Raw genomic sequence first — 23,200 nt, 5'->3', positions numbered from 1 at the left:
CGCCCTGAGCGCCCAATGATCGACCTGCGTTCGGTCTCCACCGATCATCCCGGGTTCCTGGATGCGATATCGCGCGGACTAGCCCTACTTAGCCCCAAACTCGATGCACATCAGATTCATCGCGATTGACATCTGACCGTGAGCCCCGCTGGGCCCTGCGGCTGAGCGTGGCCAGTCTCAGGCCCGCCATAGCAATGGCAATGCTTTAAATGCGCGTTGCATCTCAACATCTCAACCACTCGGTGTTCTCCAGCCATACCCAACAAACCACGGACACGGCGACCAGATTCAATCCTCGCAAGTCTGCAACCGCTGCATCTGCAACTTTGTTTCTCCTCTTCCTGCCGTGTATTCCCGTCCCTGGCGGTGGCATCCTGCCTCAGTCACCATGACCTACAAAACCAACTATGAACTCTACACAGTACGTCCCCTTCATGCCATCCCCTCAACCCCCCCCAGCTAAATGTGAATACCGCAGACTCGCGAGAGCATCGACAGTCGACGCTCACCACCTCCAGACGAGCTTCTCTCCCCATTAGCAACGCTCTATCCACACGTTACAGCCCTGCAGCCGCAGTACAACCCCAACAACTGCACCTTTACCGGCTACCGCCACACGGGCTACTGGGCCGCTGCATACACGACGCAGCCGCTGGAGGAGCCGCCATTTCCTCCGCGACGAGGCAGTGGTACGTTACTCAGTTTTCCTTTTCCTTTTCCTTTGCCTTTCTCTATCTCCCAAGCAATTACTATTCCGTCCTCGGCCGACCTTGCATCGATTCTAACGGTCCTGCTTTAGAACAACTGCACTGCCGCTTCGTGACTAAACTCCGACGCTTCCTCAGCCGGGACGATTTAAAATCGCGCCGGCGATCGCAGGCCACTGCATGAACCACGTTCTTTTCTTGCCTTTCTTTGTTGATGTTTCATCCTGTACCTCGTATCCATTTTTGTGTATTGACAACGCCATTCAGGCCCCAAGGAGCGGGGGATTCCTGATCGATTCTGCATCTTTCTTTTGTCTGGCTGGGTGATGGCTACTCGCTCTGCATTTTTCTTTTCTCCTCTTTCCTGATTTTATTCGATTTAGCACTGGGCTAGCGAGGAGTTTTGGGGGGTTCGCATGGTGGAATATTGGATCTACATCAGGCGATCCAGGCTATTGTACCTGAGGATGTATATAACAGGGTGATCGGGTAACCCGATCGAGCTAGATACAACACGCATCTTATCACCTTCATAGACGAAGCTATTCCCGATCTCTCGACCCCCTCGTACGCATGACGTAGGACCAAGAGCCTTTCTGAGCAGGTGTCGACCCAACGGAGATCGGGGCAGGATTCCTCCCGCCCCATAGGAAGCCCGGCTCCGATCCCGATGAGACCGGGCCATGCGTCGAGCTGGAGCTCTGCTGCTACCGTGGGATAAACACGCAGAACCACTGCCACTGCCACTGCCACCCTAATATTGACTCGCAGAGGCCCCTGCGGACCACCGATGCACCCCCCCCCCCCCCCCGATCTCACCCGCAGCAACGATCGCCGCCCTCTACACCAACAAACCCAACACGTTCCTGACAACCGCTGCTTGGGACGCGAGTCAGCCAGTCCCAGTCAAAATTGTACGGGGAAGGCGAAGAGGAGAGGCAGGGGCGGAAAATAGGAAAAACGGCCCCCAGGCAGCGAGGGTTGGCACGACACGCAATACTGCTCAGCTTGGCATCGTTATACCTGGGCAGGGTAGTACAAGCACAGGAAAATTACCTAGGTAGGTAGGCAGCTACCTAGGCACTTCTCACGGCGCAGTGATGGCCTCTAGGATCACCAAGAAATCCTTAGCAGAGACGAGGGACCATGGCCCGACCCGTGCAGATCCAATAGCTCGCCCCATGTTCCCCCTTCCTCCTCTCTGGCGCGGTGGAAACCCGGGTGCAACTCGGCCGGCATTGGCGATGTGCACGGTGCGGGTGGAGGCCGTGAATCATATTGAACGATATTTGACATCAGTGCTGCGGGGGACTTTTGGCTTGTGCGACACGGGGAGTGGGAGATTGACTCTGGTGCGTCACGTCGAGTCCATTGCAACGTTATTGACGCGATCATCGAATAGTGGCATGGTTAGAGCAGGGTTGCCGTGCAGGTTTCATCTTTGCGTGTGCCATGGTTGCTTCTTGGCGCAGGATTCGAGAGCTGCAACCTAGGACCGGGAACTGGGGAAGGAGGATGCAGATGGGGAACCTGGAAGCCGGGACTGGACTGAAGAAAAAACAATCATAGTCAGGGCTGTGGCGGTGGCGGTGCCTCGTGCCGCCCTTGCTGCAGGGGCTGCATCCTCGCTATCGTGGCTCTGTAATTGAAACCCGGGTTGCTGGGAGAGACGCCGAACTGATGATCTGCGACATGCTCTTTTGGGTATGGGCTCGGGTTTTGGGGATGTGGATTGATGGTGTCGGCTTTTGAGGATGGACTCCACCGACGGTGGATCCAGCCATGCGGATATGTAGGCGATGCCATTCAGTTGGGAGGTGTGATATTGAGAGTGATGTTTCCATCTCCGGATGGTACTGACCTCTGTCGTTGCGGTCCCGGGGAGAGAAAATGGAATTGTGTCGGTCGGGCGAGGTCGAAGGTCGAGATGGAGAATTACAGGGTCGGAAGCGCGTCCTCGTACTTCTGGCACATCCTCGTCTTTCACTCTGGCGAGAACTCACATTCCATTCTGGCTACTCGGTGTTGTTTCTCGCCTGTCCTCTTACGATCCAAACACAGCTGATAAATCGGGTATAGATTCCAGGTCGACATTATAGCGGCAGCACGCCTACAGATCCTCAACGAAATGCACCCCAAAACTCCATGGCACCAGAGTGATAAGTCCACCCAACAGCAGAAAACTGTCGCCCCAATTTTTGCAGGCAGAAGCTCGACAACGAATAGATTGCCCGATCCCCTTCAGTGACCGGCAATAATGGAAGGAAAAAGAAACAAGATCAACCCCCATCATCAGGAACAACAAATAAATGGGTGGAAACGGGTCAAAGGAAGGAAAGCGGTGAGACTCGTGAGGAAAGAACGAAGATTATCAAAGAGTAGGACGTCGTTTTAAAACTGATCATAAACATTTCGTATCAGGGCCGTTTCACATCATGACTGGGACATGGCATTCATTCATGCCAGGCTGGCAGATCCCGCAGCAGCCGTGCCCCAGCGGAATCGCTTCAGTCCGCCCCGGACTGCCTCCTGTCCACATGCTGCTGATGACCGCGCACCGGGCACGCCCCCATCGCCCATGATACCTATCTCAGCTCGACCAACCTCGCGGCCCAGCATATATCCCGCCGAGAAACTGATCGCAGAGAACAGAACTACCACGCCAGCACTGATGACCCAGGTCATGATGGTTGGGCTGGCAGGAGTGGCAGAGTTCGTCATGCTTGCACGACGGCTCTTCTTCGACGCAACACTGCGATCTTTGGGAGAGCTCGACCGACGCTTAGATTTGGGTGGGCTATATGGCGCCACTGCGTGAGGTTGTCGCCTGCGGGGCGGGCCCGCCGCGGGGCTCGTCTCTGTATATCGGGGCGAGGACGGGGGCTCTCCGTCACTTTCCTCTCCCATGGCGACTGACTCACCCACTAGTCGGAATGTAGATGGCTGCACAGCACCTGAGGGGCCAGAGGGCGCCGGTTGAGGATCTGGCTTAGGGAGCCCTCGAGCAGCCGCGGCACACGATAACAAGGTTGAGAGGCTGGCCCGAAGCGCAGCATCATGATCCGCATGATAGGAGGGTGATATCATATTGTAGGGACTGTGCTGGGACTGATGGGATCTGCGCGATGACCGTGCGCTGGGATATGAGTCTCTCCGGATCGCGGTGCGCCGGCTGGAGTTGGACAGAACACTAGGCTGAGAGCGACGCGATTCACCCGGACGAGTCCACGAAGGGTCTTGGGTATGAGGTGGATGGCTGAAGACGTTCGGCTGAGGAACAAATGGTGATGGACTAATGCCCATTCCCAGAGCAGTGGAGGTATCATCTTCATCGTCACTGGAGGTTTCATCGGACTGTGATGAGGGTTGCGATCGGGCAGGTAGCACGGCGGGGAGTCCTGGGCGATTTATATCCTCGTTGGAGCTGCTCAGGGAGGGATCGGGTTCGCTTTCGCTTTCTTCATATTCCTCTTGACTGCTACTGGCAAGACTTGCTTCTCGTGACGAATAGTCGATCTGGGCGGTGGTCACAGCCGCCAGATGCTGCATCCGCCGTCGCCGGTTGCGGTGCTGATACATAGCTGCCTCACGATGTTCCACCCGGAGACCCGTTGTGATGATGTCCTCGTTGGTCGCGGCGGAGGACAGAGAGGAAGATGATGGCTGAGATGATACTTCAATCCAGGAGTCTATATAATACTGCAGTGAGTACATGGTGTTCTGCGAACAAAGAGTACAAAGGAATACTGGTGGGAAAAGATCGCCAGGGGGGCGCCGCAAGCCCATGTATAAAAAGGTTCAACATACCCTCTGATCTCATGGGTGCCGCACCGGACGGTCGGGGCTGACCATGCTCGCGCGGGTGGCCATCGCGCATCAGTTGACTTGCGGCTCTGGGCTCACGCACCTGACCTAGCGAGTCGCAATGGTTTGGTTGCATGGCCACAGAAGGATGAGTATAAGGTGGGGGGTGATGAGTGGGAGAGGGATAAGAAAAAGGCAGACGGAAGATGGGATCAGGCCACTCGGTGCTAGGAACAAGAGCGGTCAAGCGTGGGGAAATGAGGTTATCTTATCGGGGTGGAGAAGGGCGATCAGCCCCATCACTGATGCCCAAACTTCTTGGCCTGGATTGACCGTGGTCGCTGCGAGTTGATCCGGGTTGGGATCGACTCTGGCGACTGATACAGGATGGACCGGACACAGGGGCTGGTATATGGGAGAGAGAAGGAAAGAGGGAAACGCAGGAAGGGAGAAGAGGATGAGGTGATCAGCAGACGAAACAGGTGATGAGCAGGTGATGTGCAGCCGGTGACGGAAGCCCACCGAGGCGGTGCAGAATCCTCGGGCACAACACAAGATAGATAGAAATGCAGAGCCCCCCGCAAAGAGAGGCGTTTAAGGAGAACAGGGAGCAGCTCGCAGTCTCCTAGCGAATCGTAGATTTCTTTTAGCTCGGACAAGTCCGCTTCACAACAAAGAAACCCCGAGACATGTTGGGGAGGGCGGTGGCGGCAGGCAGTATGCATCAATAAGGGAGATGGAATCGAGGGACCATGGAGATCATGGAAATCGTGAACATCAAGAGGCAATTCTGAACAAGTGAAGTATGAAATTACAGATCCTATCGTAAACTAATGGAATACAGAACTTTTTGAATCCCCAAAGGCCCAAGTACACCGAGAAATTGCACATGTCAGGTCAGTAACAGGAACAGAAACGAGGACGGACACAGAAGCAAATGCAAGCTTAGAAGGTGACCTTGGTACCCTTGAACTCGGGGATGCTGCCCTTGGCCTTGTTGAGGCCACCGCCGCGGCCGCCGCCGAAGCCGCCACGGCCGCCGCCGCCACGGCCGCCGCCGCCACGGCCGCCGCCGCCGCGGCCACCGAAGCCACCACGGCCACCACGGTCACCGTTAGCGGGACGAGGAGAGCTGTAGTCTAGGCGCAAGGCGCGACCCTCGAGTTCCTCACCCTGCAGGGAACTGTAGGCCTGGCGAGCCTCATCGACAGACGAGAACTGGACGTAGCCGAAGCCCTTGGGGCGGCCCGTCTCCTGATCAGTCGGGAGACGGATGCCCAGGATGCTACCGCTCTCGGAGAACACGTCGCGCAGAGCATCCTCAGAGGCGCTGAAGGGCAGGTTGCCAACGAACAGAGTGTCGCTCTCGGGGCTGGTCTGGTCACCGAAGGAGCGAGCACGAGCCTGAGCCTTGTCACGGCCACCCTGCTGCTGGTTATTCTGGCGGCTCTGAGCGTAGTCAAGGTTAATGGGACGGCCATCAATCTCGGCACCCCTCTTGGCATTGAAGGCCTTGATGGCGTCAGCAGCGCTGGTGAACTCGACGTAGCCGAAACTATAAACAAAATTGTTAGAAACTGCGAATTTCCGATCCCAGGGAAGGATTCAAACTTACCCGCGAGAGCGGCCGGACTCACGATCGGTCACAACACGGCAGCCAGCAAGCTCACCGAACTCGGCGAACTCACGCTGAAGCCAATCCTCATCAACGTGCCACGACAGGTTACCGACGAACAGGTTGGCGGAAGTACCCTCGGGGGCCTCCTCGGTCTTGGACTTCTTAGCAGAGGAAGCAGGCTCCTCATCAGCCTTGCGCTTCTTGGAGGCCTTGGCGGTATCCTCGCTCTCCTCGGACTCAGAGTCGGACTCAGAGCTGTCAGAGTCAGAATCGGAAGACTCCTGTGATCGTCAAGTTAGTTACCATCTCGTAGAAGTACAACCAGGGCGATATCCATACCTTCTCGGCCTTCTTAGCCTCAGCGGGAGCCTCATCCTCGGACTCGGACTCGGACTCGCTGTCACTGGAGTCGGAAGAACCAGACTCCTCCTTCTTAGCCTCCTTCTTGACTTCTTTCTTGGCAGGCTTCTCATCCTCAGACTCAGACTCGGATTCAGACTCCGACTCCGAGGACTCAGCCTTGGCTGCAGGCTTCTGGGCCTTCTTGGGAGCGGGCTTCTCCTCCTCACTCTCACTCTCACTCTCGCTTTCACTCTCACTGCTGGAGCCATCCTTCATATCCTCGTCACTGTCGGACTCAGACTCAGACTCAGAAGACTCGACCTTCTTGGCCGGCTTCTTGACCTCCTTGGTCTCTTTCTTGGCCTCCTTCTTAGGGGCGGGCTTCTCATCCTCACTCTCACTGCTGGAGCTGGAGTTCATCTCCTCGTCACTATCGGACTCGGACTCGGACGAGCTGCTGGGAGTAGGCTCCTTCTTCTTGTTCTTGCGGGAAGACTTTTCCTCCTTGGCAGCGACCTTGCGGGCAACATCCTTGCTCTTGGTAGCAGGAGACTGGGACGGCTTGGCGACACCAGCGTTCTTGACCTTGTTCAAGGTCTTGCTGCCCTTGTCAGCACCCTTGGTGGAAACCTTGGTCTTCGACATTGTGAAACTAGAAAGGCAAGGCGTATTAGCATCATGTGACAAGCAGAGTTTTCCGCTCACATCCCACGTACTGTGGTAGAGAATAAACGAAGTGTTTGGTTTGTGCGGCGGAGCCAACAGTCCCTCAGATACCACCCGTGTTTTTTTGGATGTGGAAAAATGGAAAGATATGAAAACCCTCAGAGCCAAGTGCCAGGAGTGATCTGATCACAGCTGGTAGATACCCACAAGTAACCCACAACGGACAGAGATGAAGCCCACAGAGAAACCGGCAATACGCAACTATAATATGCAACCCACGAGGAAATGAAGAGTCCCACGAAGCCCACGAAATAGATATGCAGTATGTCAAGCCCACAGCCCTCGATGTGAAAAGCCCACTGAATCTGTTGAAGTACTTTGAAGTACGGCCCACGCAGTTGTGTCAGTTAGGGGGGAGGGGGAGGTGTACTTAGGATGTGAGCCTTTTAATGCTTCAATATGATATCAGTAAGCTAACACGGAGTGTGGTAGCCGATGGAAAAGAAAAAAGATGGATGGGGGAGATGAAGAGATGGAAGAAAAAAAAAAGGCGAGGCGTTGCTGGGGAAGCTCTGATAAGGAAAAAAAATTTCTGAAAAAGTCGGTGGCAGAAACCCACCGCTTGCTGTAAAGCGCTAGCGCCAGGACCTGAAAAGTGGAGACGCAGCGGGTACCTGTGGACGACTCGCAAATGCGCGGGTGCCGGATGTCACTCTCTTGTACTCCGTACTTGGAGCAGTACTGTACTTCCGAAAGTGCTGCTGTCCTCCGCTCTATACTACTCCCCCTCCTCTCTCGCGACACTTCTGGGACCTCAAGAAGCTGAAGTGATCTCTGCTTATAGCTCATGGGCCACGTTTGAGTCGCCACTTGGCCTGTCTCCGAGATGGCCCCTCCCACTCCCAATTCGCATCGCCCGCGCAAGAAGGGCAAGGCCCCTACCTCCCCGGGCTCCAACAACAACTTAATTCTGGACACGGGGAAGGGAAAACAGTCTCCAGCGTTTCCTCTGGTCTCGTTTCTCTGGGCTGCGCGAGCAGGTGTCTCACAATGGTTGATCCTGCCACTCACGCTCATGACTGTCGGCCTCTTCCGCTGGACTGTCAGCCTTTGGGGCTACTCTGGTAAGTCAAATGGCTATTTCGGCAAGATTTGAATCCGTCCTCATATCGCGAAGGCTTTCAGGTACCTCCAATGCATGGCGACTTCGAGGCTCAGCGGCACTGGATGGAGATTACTACCCATCTGCCCATGGCAAAATGGTATCTCTACGATTTGCAGTACTGGGGCCTCGACTACCCCCCATTGACCGCATACCATAGCTGGCTATTTGGAAAAATGTAAGATATCTTCGACGGGATACTTCTTTGCAGAGCTCTGACTGATGAATGCAGTGGCTCGGCTATTGATCCGGCATGGTTCGCATTGGACAGCTCCCGTGGCTTCGAGCACCCCGACTTGAAGGTGTACATGCGTGCCACTGTCGTTGTCTCCGAGTACCTCGTCTACATTCCCGCCGTCGTGAACTTCCTCCGCCGTTACACTCGGATGCAGGGTGTGCATGCGTGGTCCGCATCCATCGCTCTGGTTGCCATCCTCCTCCAGCCAGCGACTATGCTCATCGATCACGGCCACTTCCAATACAACACCGTCATGCTAGGACTGATGGTCGCGAGCTTAGATGCCATCCTGGCTGGACGCATGCTCTGGGCCTGCATTTTCTTCGTCGGCGCATTAGGTTTCAAGCAGATGGCACTTTATTATGCTCCGGTTATGTTCGCGTATCTTCTGGGCGTCTGCATATTCCCCCGAATCCGTTTCCTGCGACTAATCAACATCTCTCTCATCACTATCGCCGCATTTGCCCTGCTTTTTGCTCCCCTTCTATTTGGCGCGACGAATGCCGGGGCACGAGAATTCATTTCGTCGGCACCCGGCCCTCCTCTTCTACAATCACTGCCGCTGCCTTTCGACAAGAAGTCCGTTCCTTACGCAGTCCTCTTCCAACTGGCCCAGATCATTCACCGCGTATTTCCCTTTGCTCGTGGTCTCTTTGAGGACAAGGTGGCGAACGCTTGGTGCGCGATCCACACCTTCTATAAACTCAACCGCTTCGATACTTCATTGCTTCAGCGTGCATCTCTGGGGGCGACCCTGGCCTCAATTATTGTCCCGTGTGCTATTATCTTCCGTCACCCCCGGGCTTCTCTTCTCCTTCCGGCCTTGTCCTGTGTCTCCTGGGGGTTTTTCCTATTTTCGTTCCAGGTGCACGAAAAGAGCGTTCTCTTGCCTCTTCTCCCAATGACTCTTTCGCTTGCCGGTGACGGCGGATTGAGCAAAGAGAACCGCGCCTGGGTGGGCTGGGCCAATGTCCTCGGCTCATGGACTATGTACCCGCTTCTCAAGCGTGAGGAGCTGCGTGTGCCCTATATTGTGATGACTCTTCTCTGGGCTTACTTGATGGGCCTCCCTCTGGCCTCTCTGGAGACGTATCGAAATCGGGCATTTCCGGGAGATCCCAACGCTCAATTCGAACTCCATCTTCTCACCAAACTCCTTCATTTCGCGTCCTACCTTTTGATGCTTGCTTGGCACGTCCTTGAAGCATTTGTCCCTCCTCCATCGGGGAAGCCCGATCTATGGGTGGTCCTGAATGCTCTCATCGGAGCCGGTGGATTTGGCATTGCCTACCTTTGGTGTATGTGGAAGCTGATCACACAGTGCCGGCAGATCGATCTCCGGGCTGCTGCTGAAGAGAGTAAGAAGAAGCAGTGATAAGTTGGATGGCCATGTGCCTTAGTGATACCCCATTATAGTTGAATTTATTGGGCGGGAGGCTGTTAGTAGCTTAGTTTCATTTACTATTTAATCACCTGTTTGCTTCCCGGCGGTAGTAGGAGATGAGATGTCATATTGATACACTTGATCTCTATTCATCTGAGAAGCAATGTGCGATGCCAGCACCGAAATTCCCAGGATCCCAGACCGCATGCGCATATTCAAATGCTGGCAATGGCCACAAAAATGAACAAAAACTCCCATCCAGTCAATGCTATGGTACAGAGGTGGTATTATACAAGAGAGAAACTGCGCAATTGTGGCCTAGATCTTGAAGCCGAAACCGGCCATGCAGGTCTTGTACTGTTCAATGGTGGACTTGCACTCCTTGGCCGGATCCTCCGACTTCGAGAACAGCATGCAGTCATCACGGGCAGTCTTCTCATCCTTGCAGACACAGCAGGGCTTTATAAAACGTGTGGTCAGTCTGGGCCCTATGCTTTTTGTTGCTGACGAGCAGATCTGGTGGCGTACCTTGGGCTTCTCGGTCTGAGCAGGCTGGGCCTGGGTCTGGGAGGGAGGAGCAGGTGTGTTCTTTTCTGTAGAGAATGAAGTTAGCACACAGTATGGCTGGATTGACATCTTCACCATAAACCTTTGCACATTGCATAGGTGGTGGCCAGACCTGCGGTTGAGACAAATTCAGGGCATTGGGACTTACCACTGGAGGAACCGAAAAGCCACGACATTGTGGATGATACTTTGTGCACTCAGGAAGGATATTGAGAAGAAACTAGCGCAAAGAAAGTCTTTGGGGGAGTGTGAACGAAGGCAAAAGGGTTCGCTGTGACGCCATCCTGGTATTATTAATGCATGCGCTCCTGGTCGTTCTAGCTCGCCGTAGCTATTTTTTCTGTTATCGACAAAACAATGCGGCCGCCCACCAGGACTTTGCCTCCCTCCCTGCCTCTTTGACTCGGGTGTTTTTTTGAGCCTGGTCCCTGTCGCTTCTGGATTTTCCTTCAATCCCATCAATCTCGCTTAATCCACCGGTCCTCCATCTGACTTAATCACTGATTGCCCCTGAGCCACTACCCCGCCATGGCCCCTCCTAAGATCTTCTCGCTCAATGGCAAAGGCCTCAAGCTTGACAGTGCGGAGGACATTGAAGCTCACATCAAGCCTCTGACCGAGGAAACCGACTATACCGAGATCCACTTCGGCGGGAACACCCTGGGCATCGGTGCCTCCGAGCGCCTGGCTGCTGCTCTTACGACTCAGAAGAGCCTCGAAGTCGCCAACCTGGACGACATCTTCACCTCACGTCTGCTCTCTGAGATTCCTTCTGCTCTCCGCTCCCTTCTGAACTCAATTCTCGAGATTCCGACTGTCCACACCGTCAATCTCTCCGACAATGCCTTCGGTCTCAACACGGTGGAACCGCTTGTCGAATTCCTCTCGCGTCACACTCCTCTCCGCCACTTGATCCTGAACAACAACGGTCTTGGTCCATTCGCCGGAACTATGATCGCCGATGCCCTGAGCAAGCTCGCCGAGCGCAAGGAAGAGGCCCGCAAGGAGGGCGAGGAGGTTGCGTACCTGGAAAGCATTGTCTGCGGACGCAACCGCCTAGAGAATGGCAGTATGGAGGCATGGGCTCGTGCGTATGAGAAGCACGCCGTGGGCATGAAGTCGGTCAAGATGACGCAGAACGGTATCCGCCAGGAAGGTATCTCGCACCTGCTCAAGAACGGTCTTCGTCACACTAGTGCCTTGGAGGTTTTGGATCTGCAGGACAACACTTTCACTGTTATGGGCTCTACTGCGCTGGCTAGTGTCCTGGAGGGCTGGCCTGCTCTGCGTGAACTTGGTGTTGGCGACTGTCTCCTCTCTGCTCGTGGCGGTGTGAAGGTCGCCCAGGCCCTGGCCGCCAATAAGAACGAGAAGCTCCAGACCCTGCGTCTGCAGTACAATGAGATTAAGGCTGATGGTGTAAAGGCTCTCGCCCATGCCGCCAAGACAGCCCTTCCCAGCCTCCGCCGTGTCGAGTTGAACGGCAACATCTTTTCTGATGAGGACGACAACATCACTGCCCTGCGTGAGCTTTTGGAATCCCGCCAGGAAGAACAGGGTACCGACGAGGATCCCGAGGAGTCCTGGGGTCTTGATGAGCTGGATGAACTTGAGTCGGAGGATGAGGATGAGGAGGATGAAGAGGCTGAGGAGGAAGAGGAAGAGGAAGAGGTGGAGGTGGAGACTAAGGCCGACAAGGATCTTCAGGATACCGATCTTGCTGAGGAGGAGAAGGTTGCTCAAAAGTCGGACAAGGCTGTCGACGATTTGGCCGATGTTCTTGGCAAGACTGGTCTGTAGGCCTGCAGGCCGACTTAGCCAGGAGACTTTGCTGCTACTGCTTTGGTTCCTGGTCTCTTGCCTTCTGTCATTGATGGACTCCAGAGCCACCTCCTCCGTCCTGAGTCACCGCGAACACCGCTCGCCGCATCCCGCCTGGTTTGCATCTATTCCAAGTGGCTGTCATGCACCTATGGTCACTGTTCCGCGGCTCAGTGGCCCGATTGACGACATTGACGCCATTATCTCACCCCTAAATCCTCTTTGATTGATATACCCCGTTGATGATGATGATTGCACATAGTCTTCTTCAATTTCATCCATACCATATGCATAGCTAAGATGAGCTTTGGGGTCTTGGGAGGATACAAAAAAGAAAAACACACCGTAGATGTGAATACACTTCTGGAAAACCAAGGAGATCATCTTTTGTTGGAGATGTTCTGCTGTTCTTCCTTTCCCCTTCCTATGTATTTGTGTAGTTGTGTTGTTCTTGTAGTCCCCATACTTCGCTTTGCATTGCGCTGTGAGAGATTTCCGAATCGGGCCACCATGTCTTGGCGCTCGACCTCGGAGCTTCCACACTCTCAACTCACATTATCATTAAAGTCTCGCCTCGCTGCGTGCTACACTGCTTCCTTTCGACACGCTTTCCGGCCTGTCTCTTCCATCGCGCCCCGTCACATCGAGATCCCACTTGCCCTGACACTGCTCCCAGAGTAAGTCCCCGCGCAAACCCGCCCTTCTGATCCTGCCCTCGCCCCGTATACGACATGCCCGCGGTCGCAAGTTGAGTTGGAAGCGGCGCATTGCTTCCAGAGTCCTCTTTGGGATCGCCCCGCCATCTGGCGATAAAGAGATCGCAAGTGAGGTCGTGGACACGTGCACTTGCTTGCTGCGATAGCCTCGGCCTGCGCAAACAATCACACGGACGGCAGCAAGAAAATTGCTGTCTGTACGTCACGCGCGTTGAAATCCCCGATTCATGGATCTCATCGGTGATGCACATAGTGTGTCTACTGGCGCTGACAGTCACGTGCGATTGACGACTCTCCATGAGCCATGTTTTGCTATGATATCTTCGCTTTGCCATGACTTGATGTCCATCCACTGACAAGTTCTTTGCATAGGCTTCGACAGGATCAGCCTTCTACGAACACGCATTCTTCCTTTCAAATCCGATCTGAACGTGACCTACGCCCCGCATACTGTGGCCATGGATGCCAAAGAAATCGAAGCCAAGGCCAAGGCCTTGGGCAAGGCGTCGACCTCGAACGAGCCGCCCTCGGTGATCCTTAATCTGCTTAAGGAGTTGCAGTCGGGAGTGCGGGCGACGGAGGATCTGCTGCGGCAGACACGCATCGGTATTATTGTCAACAAATTCAAGCAAAGCAAGTCGCCGGAAGTCGCACGGCTCGCGAGCGAGATTGTTTCAAAGTGGCGCAATGAGGTCAACAAACAGAAATCATCAGCCAGCCGGGGTTCAAGCGGGTCCCCGCGGCCAGCGCAGAATGGCACCGGAGTCTCCACGCCCGCCGGCGCTACACCATCGGACAAGGGATCGAAGTTGGCTGTTGACCCGGACAAGCGGACTTGGAAGGCCGACGGAGTGGAAATTAACGTCACAAACAACAAGGTGCGTGACAGCTGTACTGGATTGATCTACGATGGACTGTGTTTGGGATCCAAGGAGGCACCCAAGGATGTGCTGGCGAAGGCCAGATCCGTGGAAGCGGCCGCCTACAGCTCTCTAGGCCCCGAGACCAAGGAGGAGTACCGCAGCAAGCTGCGCAGTCTGTTTATGAACCTGAAGAACAAGTCGAATCCAAGGCTGCGCGTGCGCGTGCTGAGCGGCGAAATCTCCCCGGAGAGTTTCGTGCGCATGTCCTCGGATGAGCTGCGGTCCGCAGAGCAGCGTGAGGCGGACGACAAGATCAAAAAGAAGAACATGAACGATGCTATGGTGGCGCAGGCCGAGCGCAGCATCAGTACCAGCCTGCAGTGCGGCAAATGTGGCCAGCGCAAGGTGACCTACACCGAAGCGCAAACGCGCAGTGCAGACGAGCCGATGACCCTGTTCTGTACTTGTCTGAACTGTGGCAAGTCCTGGCGACAGTGATTTCGAGGGCAGATTTGCCGTGGTGCGTTCTTGCGTGTGACGATGGGGACGGTTGTATCATTCTACTGGGACCTGGTGTTTTTTTTTTTTTCCCCTTCCTTCGTTGCAATTTACGGGGTCTTTTCTGCTTTTTTTGCGCCTTCGATTGCTTTAACATGAAGCTATGGAGGCCGGATCTGGAGTTTCATTGCGGATTGACCATTTTCCACGGTAGAGATGGGAGAGATGTGTTTACGGGGGCTTGACTTCTCAGGAATTCAGCTTCGTTGAGCAAAAGAGATGACGGTTCTCGTCTCCATCAGGCATTGAGATATCATACTGGAGAGAAGAGGACTCTTTTTAAAAGAAAGAAGAACCAAAATCACAGAAACCAAAAGCTGCATCTGAACGTCATTGTTATGTAAGTACATCACCAGCATTCCAATCCATCCCAGTAGTTGGCAGTCAGCTTGCACAACCTTATTTCAACCTCCACGGCCTCCTGGAAGAAGTAGCTGGGATATTCTCCTCTTCGCTCCAACCACTCTTCTGCCTATCGACCAGACCATATATCAAGTCGCCATCAACTCCCCAAGATGGCCCCACGCACCACCCTCATTGAACCAGTCCAATCCCTCCTCACAGCCCTAACCACCCCAAGCCAACCCTTGCCATCACCAAACTCATCCTCACCACAGCCCCCAAAGCCCCTTTTGACATGCTTCACCACCCTTCCCACCCCGCAAGTCCACGAACACGGCCTCCCCCAACTGGCCCCCTTCCTCGGCCGCACCTTCACCGGGCCGGACGGGGTCTCCCGCTACTTCGCCCTGCTGGCCGAGCACCTCGCCATCGCAAACATGGCCTTCGAGCCGGACGATGCCTGGCTCGTCGACGACAGCTGCATGGCGGTGTCGCTGCGCGGCACGGCGACGTTCACGTGGCGCGCCACCGCGCAGGCGTGGGACGAGGCCTTCGTCTACCGGATTGCGCTGGCGCGGGACACCAGCGACGATCCGGAGAAGAGGGGCCAGTTGCTCGTGTGGGAGTATCGGGTCTGGGCCGATAGCGGGGCGGCGTATCTGGCGCGGACGGGGCGGTTGGGGGAGCTGTTGGCGGCGGATGGGGGGAAGGGTGGTGTCGAGGGGATTCATGTTGGCGGATTGGAGGAGGATGGGAAGATGCAGGGGAGGGAGACGCGGCGGTCGATGGATCGGAAGAGGAGCGGGTGTCAGGATGTGCTGGGGGGAGGGTTGAGTGTGTATGGGAGTTGTGGGTGATGGTTCTGAGATCAGTTATCACAGGGGCATCTCTTGTACTTTTCTCTGTCCATTGTCTTCTCTGCGCTTGCGTGTATCGTGGATTGTCCAACCTACAACATCCTCGACGTCTTTTTACTTCCCCGAGACAGTCTCCCAGTCAATCCACTGCACATCCCCCAAAGCCCCCGTCTGATCTTGAAACACCTTTTGCGGCGAACTATACGCCTCGTATGCCTTCGCACTCAACAGCGTATCAATCCCGCCCGCCACTCTCCCAGTGGCATTGAATCCAGGCCCGTTGGCCTTGTACTCCGCCATCAGCGTCACGCCAGGCTCATACCGCGCCACGCCATTATCCAGCCAGTTGGTATACCCACTCGCCTCGATACTGCCATCCTCGTAGGTATTCGCAAAGATCGAACGGTGCTGCGAGTTCCACGGCCGGCCCAGCGCACATGCGCCCTTGATACTCGGGGCGACGGAGGCGTTGGCGGCGCGCACGTTCGAGTCCACGATGTAGACGCCATACTTGTTCTCGAAGGTGGTATTGGTGCCTTTCCAAGCGGTGATGCCGCCGCCGCAGCCCCGGAGCCGGACGTCGGAGGACTGGATCCAGGCCGTGCCGAAACCGTAGAGAAAATCTGTTTGGCCGGCGAGAATGGACTTGTAGAAGTAGGCGTTGCCGAGCTTGCCGACGTAGATCTGTATGTTTTGTTAGCTGTTGCAGGCAGCTGCTTCTGCAACACTTCCGAGCTCCAGAAATAGCCCAAACAAGCAAGCGACATACCGTATCCTGATATGAATAAAATCCACAATAATAGAACCCGCCATTGGCACGACTGAAGCTCAATGCATGCGCCGGCCCATCCGAATACGGCGCCCACGTATTCGTGAAGTCCACATTATACACCCTGAAATTGCGATTCCCAAAGGGGGTGTCGAGGGGCACGTCAAAGCCCGTCGTGCCGGAGCCGGTCAGACTGGCGTCCAGCGTGGGCGCGACGATCATCACGCTTGAGTAGACATTGTCCACGCTCTGGCCAGTGCCGTCGACGTTGGCGGCGGCCCAGGTGATGGTGACGCGGTTCTGGCCCGCGTCGGTGGGCGAGGTAGTCTCGCCGAGCAGAGTGATGGGGCCGGTGCGGGTGATGTTGAGTTGCTCCTTGTAGGAGCCAGCGAGAATGAGGATGGTTTGGGTGGAGGTGTCGTTGGGGAGAGAGTTGATGGCAGCTTGGATGGTGGCAAAGTGGGCGCGGGTGTCGTTGGCGGCGACGATGGTGGTGTTTGGGGAACAGTGGGAGGCTGTCGATTGGCAGGTTGTGCGGGAGATGGAGGATCGGGATTGCAATACGGCGGAGTGAATTGGTGCTGGGTGCCAGATCAAGACAAGGAGGGAGAGGAGAAGGAGCATGTTGGCTGGGTCTGCTCTTCCGGATAGATGAAAGTGATACCGGTGATAGAGAGTATAGAAACAGGCACGCTTTGTATGTACAGAACAACGGCACCGCGGACGGAATGGTGTCTGAGATGCCTCTTATACTGGAGCTCGGTCTAGAGGAAGAGCTGCGACTGTCTCGACTAGGCCCGATGCAATCAATCCCCAGCATGGCGGCATAGACGGAAAATCTCCCTGCTTCGTTGCATGGAGCAGACACGGCCGGGCAGAAATTGGAGCAGCGAATAGCACGGTCTCCGCATTTTGACCCCGCGATGGTGGGCTTTCGAAGAAGCTTGCTCTCAAAAGCGTCCGCGCGACGAGAAATCGTGACGGGAAAATAGATTGACGAGGGAGAGACGGAGAATCGAGCTTCCACCTGTGAGAGGCGAGCATGGAAGCGGTGGTGGGAGGTGGGAAGTGAGAGAACGATAGGGGAATGTTAACATAGGCACGTGATGAGGAACCGAGACTACAAGAAAGCACGAGCAGGAATAGAAAGACAAAATCCAGTTACGGACAGGAAAGCAATCATTAGAAACCCTTGATGATTTGGCTAAATACCACTATTAACGGCATACATACACGTAGAGAAAGTAACCTTGACTCTATCAACTCGAAAGCAAACGGAGATCAAGTGTAAATGAAACACACAAAAGTCTATGATACGGGAGAAAAGGAAAAAAAAGACAGTGACCCGGCCTTTTTGTTCCCACGGTATGCATGTCCAAGATAGAGCAGCAATGTGTGCGTGGTAAGAAGGGAGCAAGGGGGTGGGAAAGAATAAGGAAATTAATTGACCTCGGACCAGTATCGAGTCAGAAAAAAAGACGGGACGATCGAAGGAGCGCGTTTACTCGTCCTCCTCGACAGCCTCCGCGCGAGCACCCAGGGTGTAGCGGGACTTGCCATCGCTGTCGACCTCGTGCTCAATGGCCAGCTTGGACAGGTGAGCGATCATGTTCTCGATCTGGGTGTCAGCCTTGGAGCGGGTCTTGCGGCCAAGGTTGTCCAGAGCGGGGATGATGGTCAGGAGGTAGTAGACGACAGCAATGATGACGGTCACACCGATGGAGTAGGCCCAGATGACAACGACAGTGACAATGTCGACATCGTCGTTGTGGGAGAAGCCAGAGGCAGCAGGGTCGTGGGGGTGGGTCTGAGTGAAGTCGCCAGACAACCAGCCGAAGACACAGAACAGGGTGGCCAGAACATCGACAATGAAGATGGCAATGACCAGCTGCCACGAGGGCCAGGTCTTACCGCCACGGGTGACGAAGATAAGCCAGTTCTCAGTCAGGGCAACCTCAAGGAAGAGAATCTCCTGAGGCGAACCGAAGTTCTGGATGATACCACCGTTCTTCAGGAAGAGGGAGCCACGGATGATCCAGGTGGCAGCGGCAAGCAAGATACCAAGGACAACGGAGATGACCCAGATCTTAGGCAGCTGCCACTCGACAGGGCGAGCCTCAAAGTGGGCATTGTCGTAGGCAACGGCAATGGTAGCCAGATCAGCGAAGAGGGCGATGAAGACAATCAAGTCAGAGCGGATGGTCTCGTCAATGATGATCATGGAGGTAACCAGGTAGATCTCTAGATGGAGACACAGGGCAATACGGTACTGAATGTAGGCCTTCATGCGCTGGAAGATCTGACGGGCCAGCTTGATGGCATCGACGATGGTGGACAGACCGGGGGCAAGGAAGACAATATCAGCGGCAGCCTGGGCAGCCTCGGTGGAACCCTCGACGGCAATACCACAGTCAGCTTTCTTCAGGGAAGGAGCGTCGTTAACACCGTCACCAGTCATGGCAGTCAAGTGGCCACGCTGTTGGAGCATCTCGACGACCTGGTACTTGTGCTCGGGGAAGACCTCAGCGAAACCGTCAGCCTTCTCAACGAGGTCGTGCTGGGCAGAACCAGCGAGACCACCGTGGATCAGACGCTCAGAGTCGTAGACCTTAGTACCAAGGGCAAGCATCTTGCAGGTCTCCTTGGCGATAGCGATGGCGTCACCAGTCAACATCTTCACGGACAGACCGAGGACCTGGGCCTCAGCGATGGTGTGCGCAGTGTCCTCACGAGGGGGGTCGAACATGGGGTACATGCCCAGCAGCTGCCAGGGCTCACCCTCCTTCTGGACGGCAACACCAAGGGAACGGAAACCACGGCGAGCGAACTCGGTAGCCTTGTCACGGTAGAGCTTGGCCTCCTCCTCGGAGCACTCGGACATGTTGAGGATAGCCTTGGGGGCACCCTTGGCGCAAATGTAGCGGACACCATCGCAGGTGCAGACGGTAGTGATACGCTTGGAGACGGGGTCGAAGGGACTGTACTTCTCGGTGATCCAGTTGCGAGCGAGAATCTCGCGGGCCTTGGGGTAGCGACGGAGAGTAAGGATCGTGACCTTGTCAATAGGGTCAAGGTTCTTGACGTTGTGAGACGAGGCAATAGCAGCGACAGCCATCATCCAGTTGACATCAACGCCCTCAGCGACATAGGGGTCACGGATGGACAGCTGGTTGGCAGTGAGGGTACCAGTCTTGTCAGAGCAAAGAACGTCAACACCAGCGAGGGACTCGATGGCGGTAAGCTTCTGGACAATAGCCTTCTGCTCGGCGAGGTAGGCGGCACCGACGGCCAGGGTGGTAGTGGTAACGACGGGAAGACCGACGGGGACACCAATGACGAGCAGGATCAGAGTATAGCGGAGCAGGGTGTTCTCGCTGTTCTCGGGGGTAGCGATCTTCAGGTGACGGAAGAAACCACCAATCCAGGCAGCGAGAATCCAGAACATGACAAGAACCAGCAGGGAGGTACCAATGTTGTCCATGACAGCCTTGAAGTGACCGGAGTCCTGGGCACCCTGGACGAGAGCAGCAGTCTTACCGACGAAAGACTGGCGAGCGGTGGAAGTGACGACAGCGTAGGCCTTGCCACGCTTGCAACCGGTGGTGTAGTAGCAGATATCAGCCATGTACTTGTCGACGGCGAGAGATTCACCAGTGATGGCGGACTGGTCGCAAGCAACGAGAGAGACACCGGTGTGGTTCTCGTGGTCATCCTCGTCGTCATCGTCCTTCTCCTTGAGGGTATCGTCGCCAACGGTAGCGAGGTACTCCTTGTAGGCCTCGAACATCTCGGGCTTGGAGTAGTCGCAGATCAAACGGACATCAGCGGGGACAACGTGGCCCTCCTCAAGGACGACAATGTCACCAGTAACCAGTTCACGGGCAAGGATTTCCTCCTCCTGACCGTTGCGGACAACGATGGCACGCATAGCAATATCACCCTTGAGAGAAGCAACGACGTCGGCAGCCTGCTTCTCCTGGTACCAACCGACGAGAGCGTTAAGCAACAGAATACCACAAATAACACCCAGATCGATCCAGTCACGCAGACCAGCAGCGAGGAGGACAGCAAGTTCCATAACTGTTGGGGTGAAACAAACGCGTTAGCTGGCTGCCATTGACGCGTCAATTGTATTCCAGATGCTTGTAGCGACTTACCATAGAGAATAGGACCACGGAAGTAACCGATGAACTGGATGAAGATGTTGGTCTTCTCGGTGGTAAGCTCGTTCCAGCCACCCTTCTTGCGACGGGGCTCAATGTCGGAGGAGCTCAGACCGGTGCGGAGGTCGGTGTCGAGCCACTCGTCGGGGCACTGCCAGCCCTCCTCGACGCCATCGCTCTTCTTGCCCCAGAACTTCCAGAAGGGCTTCTTGTCACCCTTCTCGCTCAGGGCACCGGCGCTGGAAGTCGAACCGCGACGACCATCACGGGCAGTCGAGATGTAGCGGTTGAGAGCCGAGTACTCGTCGAGACTTCCGTCGTTCACATCGCCAGCCTCACGGTGACGCTCGCCATTCTCCACGTCGACAGCATAGGAGATCCTCCGCTCGGACGCCTGGTTGGTGGACGTCTCTTGTTGGGACGCCATTGTTGCTGCTGCTTCGGCTCACAAAGCCTTGGAACCCAACGATATGAGCAGATGCAGTACACACCAACGAACAATGACAGGGATGACGCGAGACGGAATGTTCCTATGGAGAAGAAGAAGAGGAAAAGAGAAGGAGTGGTGGGTGAGAGGGAGGGACTACTTTATAATACGGGGGGGGGGGAGGGCGAAAGAGAGAGACCGGAGTGGAGTGGGCGTGTGGATAATCGGCCAGCGTGTGTGAGGGAAATAAAAAATGGAGGAAAAAAATAAATTTGAAAAAATCGAAAAGGAAAAAGAAAAAAATTGGGAAAATCGAAAAGGGATGTTTTGGGGAAGGAGGAAGGCGCACGATCACCCGTCTTTGCTTTCACTATGCTTTCTCCCTATCGACTGGGCAAACTACCGGGTACGGCCTCGGTACGGTACCTGGTTGCTGGTTGCTGGGGGGAGGAGCCCTGACCCACTTTTCCCTTTAATTATTGTGGTTTTGATTTCGGGGAGCTGTTTTTCGAATTCGGATTTTCTTGTTTTTTTACCCGTTTCGCCCCTTACCCTCCAACGAAGGGGAGCTTCCTGCGACACGGGGGCAACCGAGAAGCGCGCCCGCGTCATTCCCTCACACTGGAGGGGGAATTACCTTTCACGGTATGGTCTGATACGGCCGAAAATTCTGTCTGTCACGGCCATTTGGCGAGAGTCTCTTCTCCAGACGCGACGCCGACGTCCTAATACACACACACTTTGCGCCCGGCACCCTTCTGCCGAGTGGCCCCCCCAATCCGTCGGTACAAATCGGTATTGACACGATGCTTCCTAGCCCTGCCGAGTGCGGGTGCAGAGCTTGACTATGCGCGATTTTCTTCTTTTTCTCTCCCATCACCGAAACCTCAGGGTTTCCCCCAAGGAAGAAACTAGAGACGTTGGCACAGCAGATTGTGTCAATCAGTACGCCGTCAATCAATTGCAGTTAGGGTGATTGTTTGGATTATGCGGCGCGGAGAATTTACGAGGAATTCTGCCCAGACGGAAAACAACAACAGCAGGTCCTCTGTTGTCGCCCTTGCAGGAGCATGTTGCTCGATACAGCAAGATGGCCCGAGGAGTTACTTGCTCTGTAGATGTGCCCTCACCTCTTACCATTGAAATGTATGAAAGGTACACGGTATAGGTCAGTCGACTCTCGCTACGAACGTGCTCTTCCTTTCTCATAGAACCCAGTCACCTCTCTTCCCCGATGAAGCAATGAGCAAAACACAATAAACATGATGCGACTGCAACTGCCCCCTTGTGTACTGTAGTGGTAGCAAGGGGCACCGCAAGCAGCCAAGACCCGTTCAGATATGTATGCCAATGTATGCCAATGCTCATGGATTGGCCGATTATTCGCATCGCCGCCGGGCCTGTACGGGGGGTATGGGTATGGGTGATGGGTACATTCGCATACCACCGCCAACAGCCAAAATTACCATTATGTCATTCCTCCCCCCGAGAACGCCAGGGCTTATCGGCACATCCCCGCGGCCACTACCACCACCGACCTCGCCGAAGCTGCCCCCTTCGTATCTCACCAACCACGGGCCCTCGTGGAGCATCCCCAGAAGCGTCATTTAATTCGGCCCCGCTGACTGGCTGCATCCGCCCAGCTCTCCACCCGCTACTCCCGCCTAGTCGCGACTCGTCCGGCCTTGCATCGAATCACCACCCGCCCCCGGCGGCCATGAGGTCATCGCGTCGCGCAGATCGGCGCCCGGCGACTCAGTTGTGCGATGGGCTGTTGCGCTCACGGCTAGGAGGCTGCTACGACGACTTGGGAATAGTTCCTCTGCCTCGTCGTAGGAGGAAATAGTCAGTGAGCGCGCAACAAGCGAGCCGTGACACCATCGCTCGATGCGATACCTTTTTGGGAGCCCCAGAAGGGGGGGGGGGGGGGGGAGAAGATGAGTGTCGGTCCGATGCTGGACTCGCTGCTCTATCACAGTGATTCTGCTTCGGCGTATGCTGGGATTTTCTCGGGCAAAGCGAGATAGAAACTCACGAACGACATGATGCTCATCGCTCGCTCTTTCGGCGTCATAAACTCCAAATGCCCAAGTCTGTGCATAGTCCATGACATGTCACTCCCCAACCCGACTCTACCCTACCCAATAGTCAAAATACCAAGCTACTCTGTATGGCCGGAGTGCTCAACCCTCGATC

The 23,200-nt window shown here is 55.2% G+C and overlaps 10 protein-coding genes across 10 annotated transcripts; 5 read left to right on the top strand and 5 right to left on the bottom strand.

The window, feature by feature from the left end:
- Positions 1-388: 388 nt before the first annotated feature.
- On the top strand, positions 389-891 carry N7459_000627 (uncharacterized protein; the record flags this gene model as incomplete). Its single annotated transcript, XM_056939812.1, has 3 exons — positions 389-421; positions 479-689; positions 800-891. The coding sequence occupies 3 exons, from the start codon at positions 389-391 to the stop codon at positions 889-891; spliced, it is 336 nt and encodes a 111-aa protein (XP_056804092.1).
- A 2,273-nt stretch (positions 892-3,164) lies between these two features.
- N7459_000626 (uncharacterized protein) lies at positions 3,165-4,647 on the bottom strand (the record flags this gene model as incomplete). The annotated part of the gene is made up of 2 exons (XM_056939811.1): positions 3,165-4,396; positions 4,515-4,647. The coding sequence occupies 2 exons, from the start codon at positions 4,645-4,647 to the stop codon at positions 3,165-3,167; spliced, it is 1,365 nt and encodes a 454-aa protein (XP_056804091.1).
- An 809-nt stretch (positions 4,648-5,456) lies between these two features.
- N7459_000625 (putative nucleolin protein Nsr1) lies at positions 5,457-7,116 on the bottom strand (the record flags this gene model as incomplete). Its single annotated transcript, XM_056939810.1, has 3 exons — positions 5,457-6,066; positions 6,127-6,407; positions 6,469-7,116. 3 exons carry the CDS (start codon positions 7,114-7,116, stop codon positions 5,457-5,459), a joined length of 1,539 nt encoding a protein of 512 aa, XP_056804090.1.
- Positions 7,117-8,023: 907 nt separating this feature from the next.
- N7459_000624 (dolichyl-P-Glc:Man(9)GlcNAc(2)-PP-dolichol alpha-1,3-glucosyltransferase ALG6) lies at positions 8,024-9,912 on the top strand (the record flags this gene model as incomplete). The annotated part of the gene is made up of 3 exons (XM_056939809.1): positions 8,024-8,261; positions 8,315-8,477; positions 8,532-9,912. 3 exons carry the CDS (start codon positions 8,024-8,026, stop codon positions 9,910-9,912), a joined length of 1,782 nt encoding a protein of 593 aa, XP_056804089.1.
- A 327-nt stretch (positions 9,913-10,239) lies between these two features.
- Positions 10,240-10,664, bottom strand: N7459_000623 (copper metallochaperone COX17; the record flags this gene model as incomplete). The annotated part of the gene is made up of 3 exons (XM_056939808.1): positions 10,240-10,380; positions 10,450-10,514; positions 10,571-10,664. The coding sequence occupies 3 exons, from the start codon at positions 10,662-10,664 to the stop codon at positions 10,240-10,242; spliced, it is 300 nt and encodes a 99-aa protein (XP_056804088.1).
- Positions 10,665-11,016: 352 nt separating this feature from the next.
- N7459_000622 (GTPase-activating protein RNA1) lies at positions 11,017-12,288 on the top strand (the record flags this gene model as incomplete). Its single annotated transcript, XM_056939807.1, has 1 exon — positions 11,017-12,288. One exon carries the CDS (start codon positions 11,017-11,019, stop codon positions 12,286-12,288), a length of 1,272 nt encoding a protein of 423 aa, XP_056804087.1.
- A 1,195-nt stretch (positions 12,289-13,483) lies between these two features.
- On the top strand, positions 13,484-14,386 carry N7459_000621 (transcription elongation factor DST1; the record flags this gene model as incomplete). Its single annotated transcript, XM_056939806.1, has 1 exon — positions 13,484-14,386. One exon carries the CDS (start codon positions 13,484-13,486, stop codon positions 14,384-14,386), a length of 903 nt encoding a protein of 300 aa, XP_056804086.1.
- A 575-nt stretch (positions 14,387-14,961) lies between these two features.
- Positions 14,962-15,645, top strand: N7459_000620 (uncharacterized protein; the record flags this gene model as incomplete). Its single annotated transcript, XM_056939805.1, has 1 exon — positions 14,962-15,645. The coding sequence occupies one exon, from the start codon at positions 14,962-14,964 to the stop codon at positions 15,643-15,645; it is 684 nt and encodes a 227-aa protein (XP_056804085.1).
- Positions 15,646-15,759: 114 nt separating this feature from the next.
- N7459_000619 (putative pectin methylesterase) lies at positions 15,760-17,038 on the bottom strand (the record flags this gene model as incomplete). Its single annotated transcript, XM_056939804.1, has 2 exons — positions 15,760-16,329; positions 16,415-17,038. The coding sequence occupies 2 exons, from the start codon at positions 17,036-17,038 to the stop codon at positions 15,760-15,762; spliced, it is 1,194 nt and encodes a 397-aa protein (XP_056804084.1).
- An 877-nt stretch (positions 17,039-17,915) lies between these two features.
- Positions 17,916-21,004, bottom strand: N7459_000618 (Plasma membrane ATPase; the record flags this gene model as incomplete). The annotated part of the gene is made up of 2 exons (XM_056939803.1): positions 17,916-20,494; positions 20,572-21,004. The coding sequence occupies 2 exons, from the start codon at positions 21,002-21,004 to the stop codon at positions 17,916-17,918; spliced, it is 3,012 nt and encodes a 1,003-aa protein (XP_056804083.1).
- Between the last annotated feature and the right edge of the window lie 2,196 nt (positions 21,005-23,200).

The sequence above is a fragment of the Penicillium hispanicum genome (assembly GCF_028827665.1).
Source record: "Penicillium hispanicum strain IBT 35686 chromosome Unknown utg000001l_segment0_segment0, whole genome shotgun sequence".
Taxonomy (NCBI): Eukaryota; Fungi; Ascomycota; class Eurotiomycetes; order Eurotiales; family Aspergillaceae; genus Penicillium; species Penicillium hispanicum.
The sequence above is the reverse complement of the archived record's forward strand: the minus strand, read 5'-3'. Positions and strand labels throughout refer to the sequence as shown.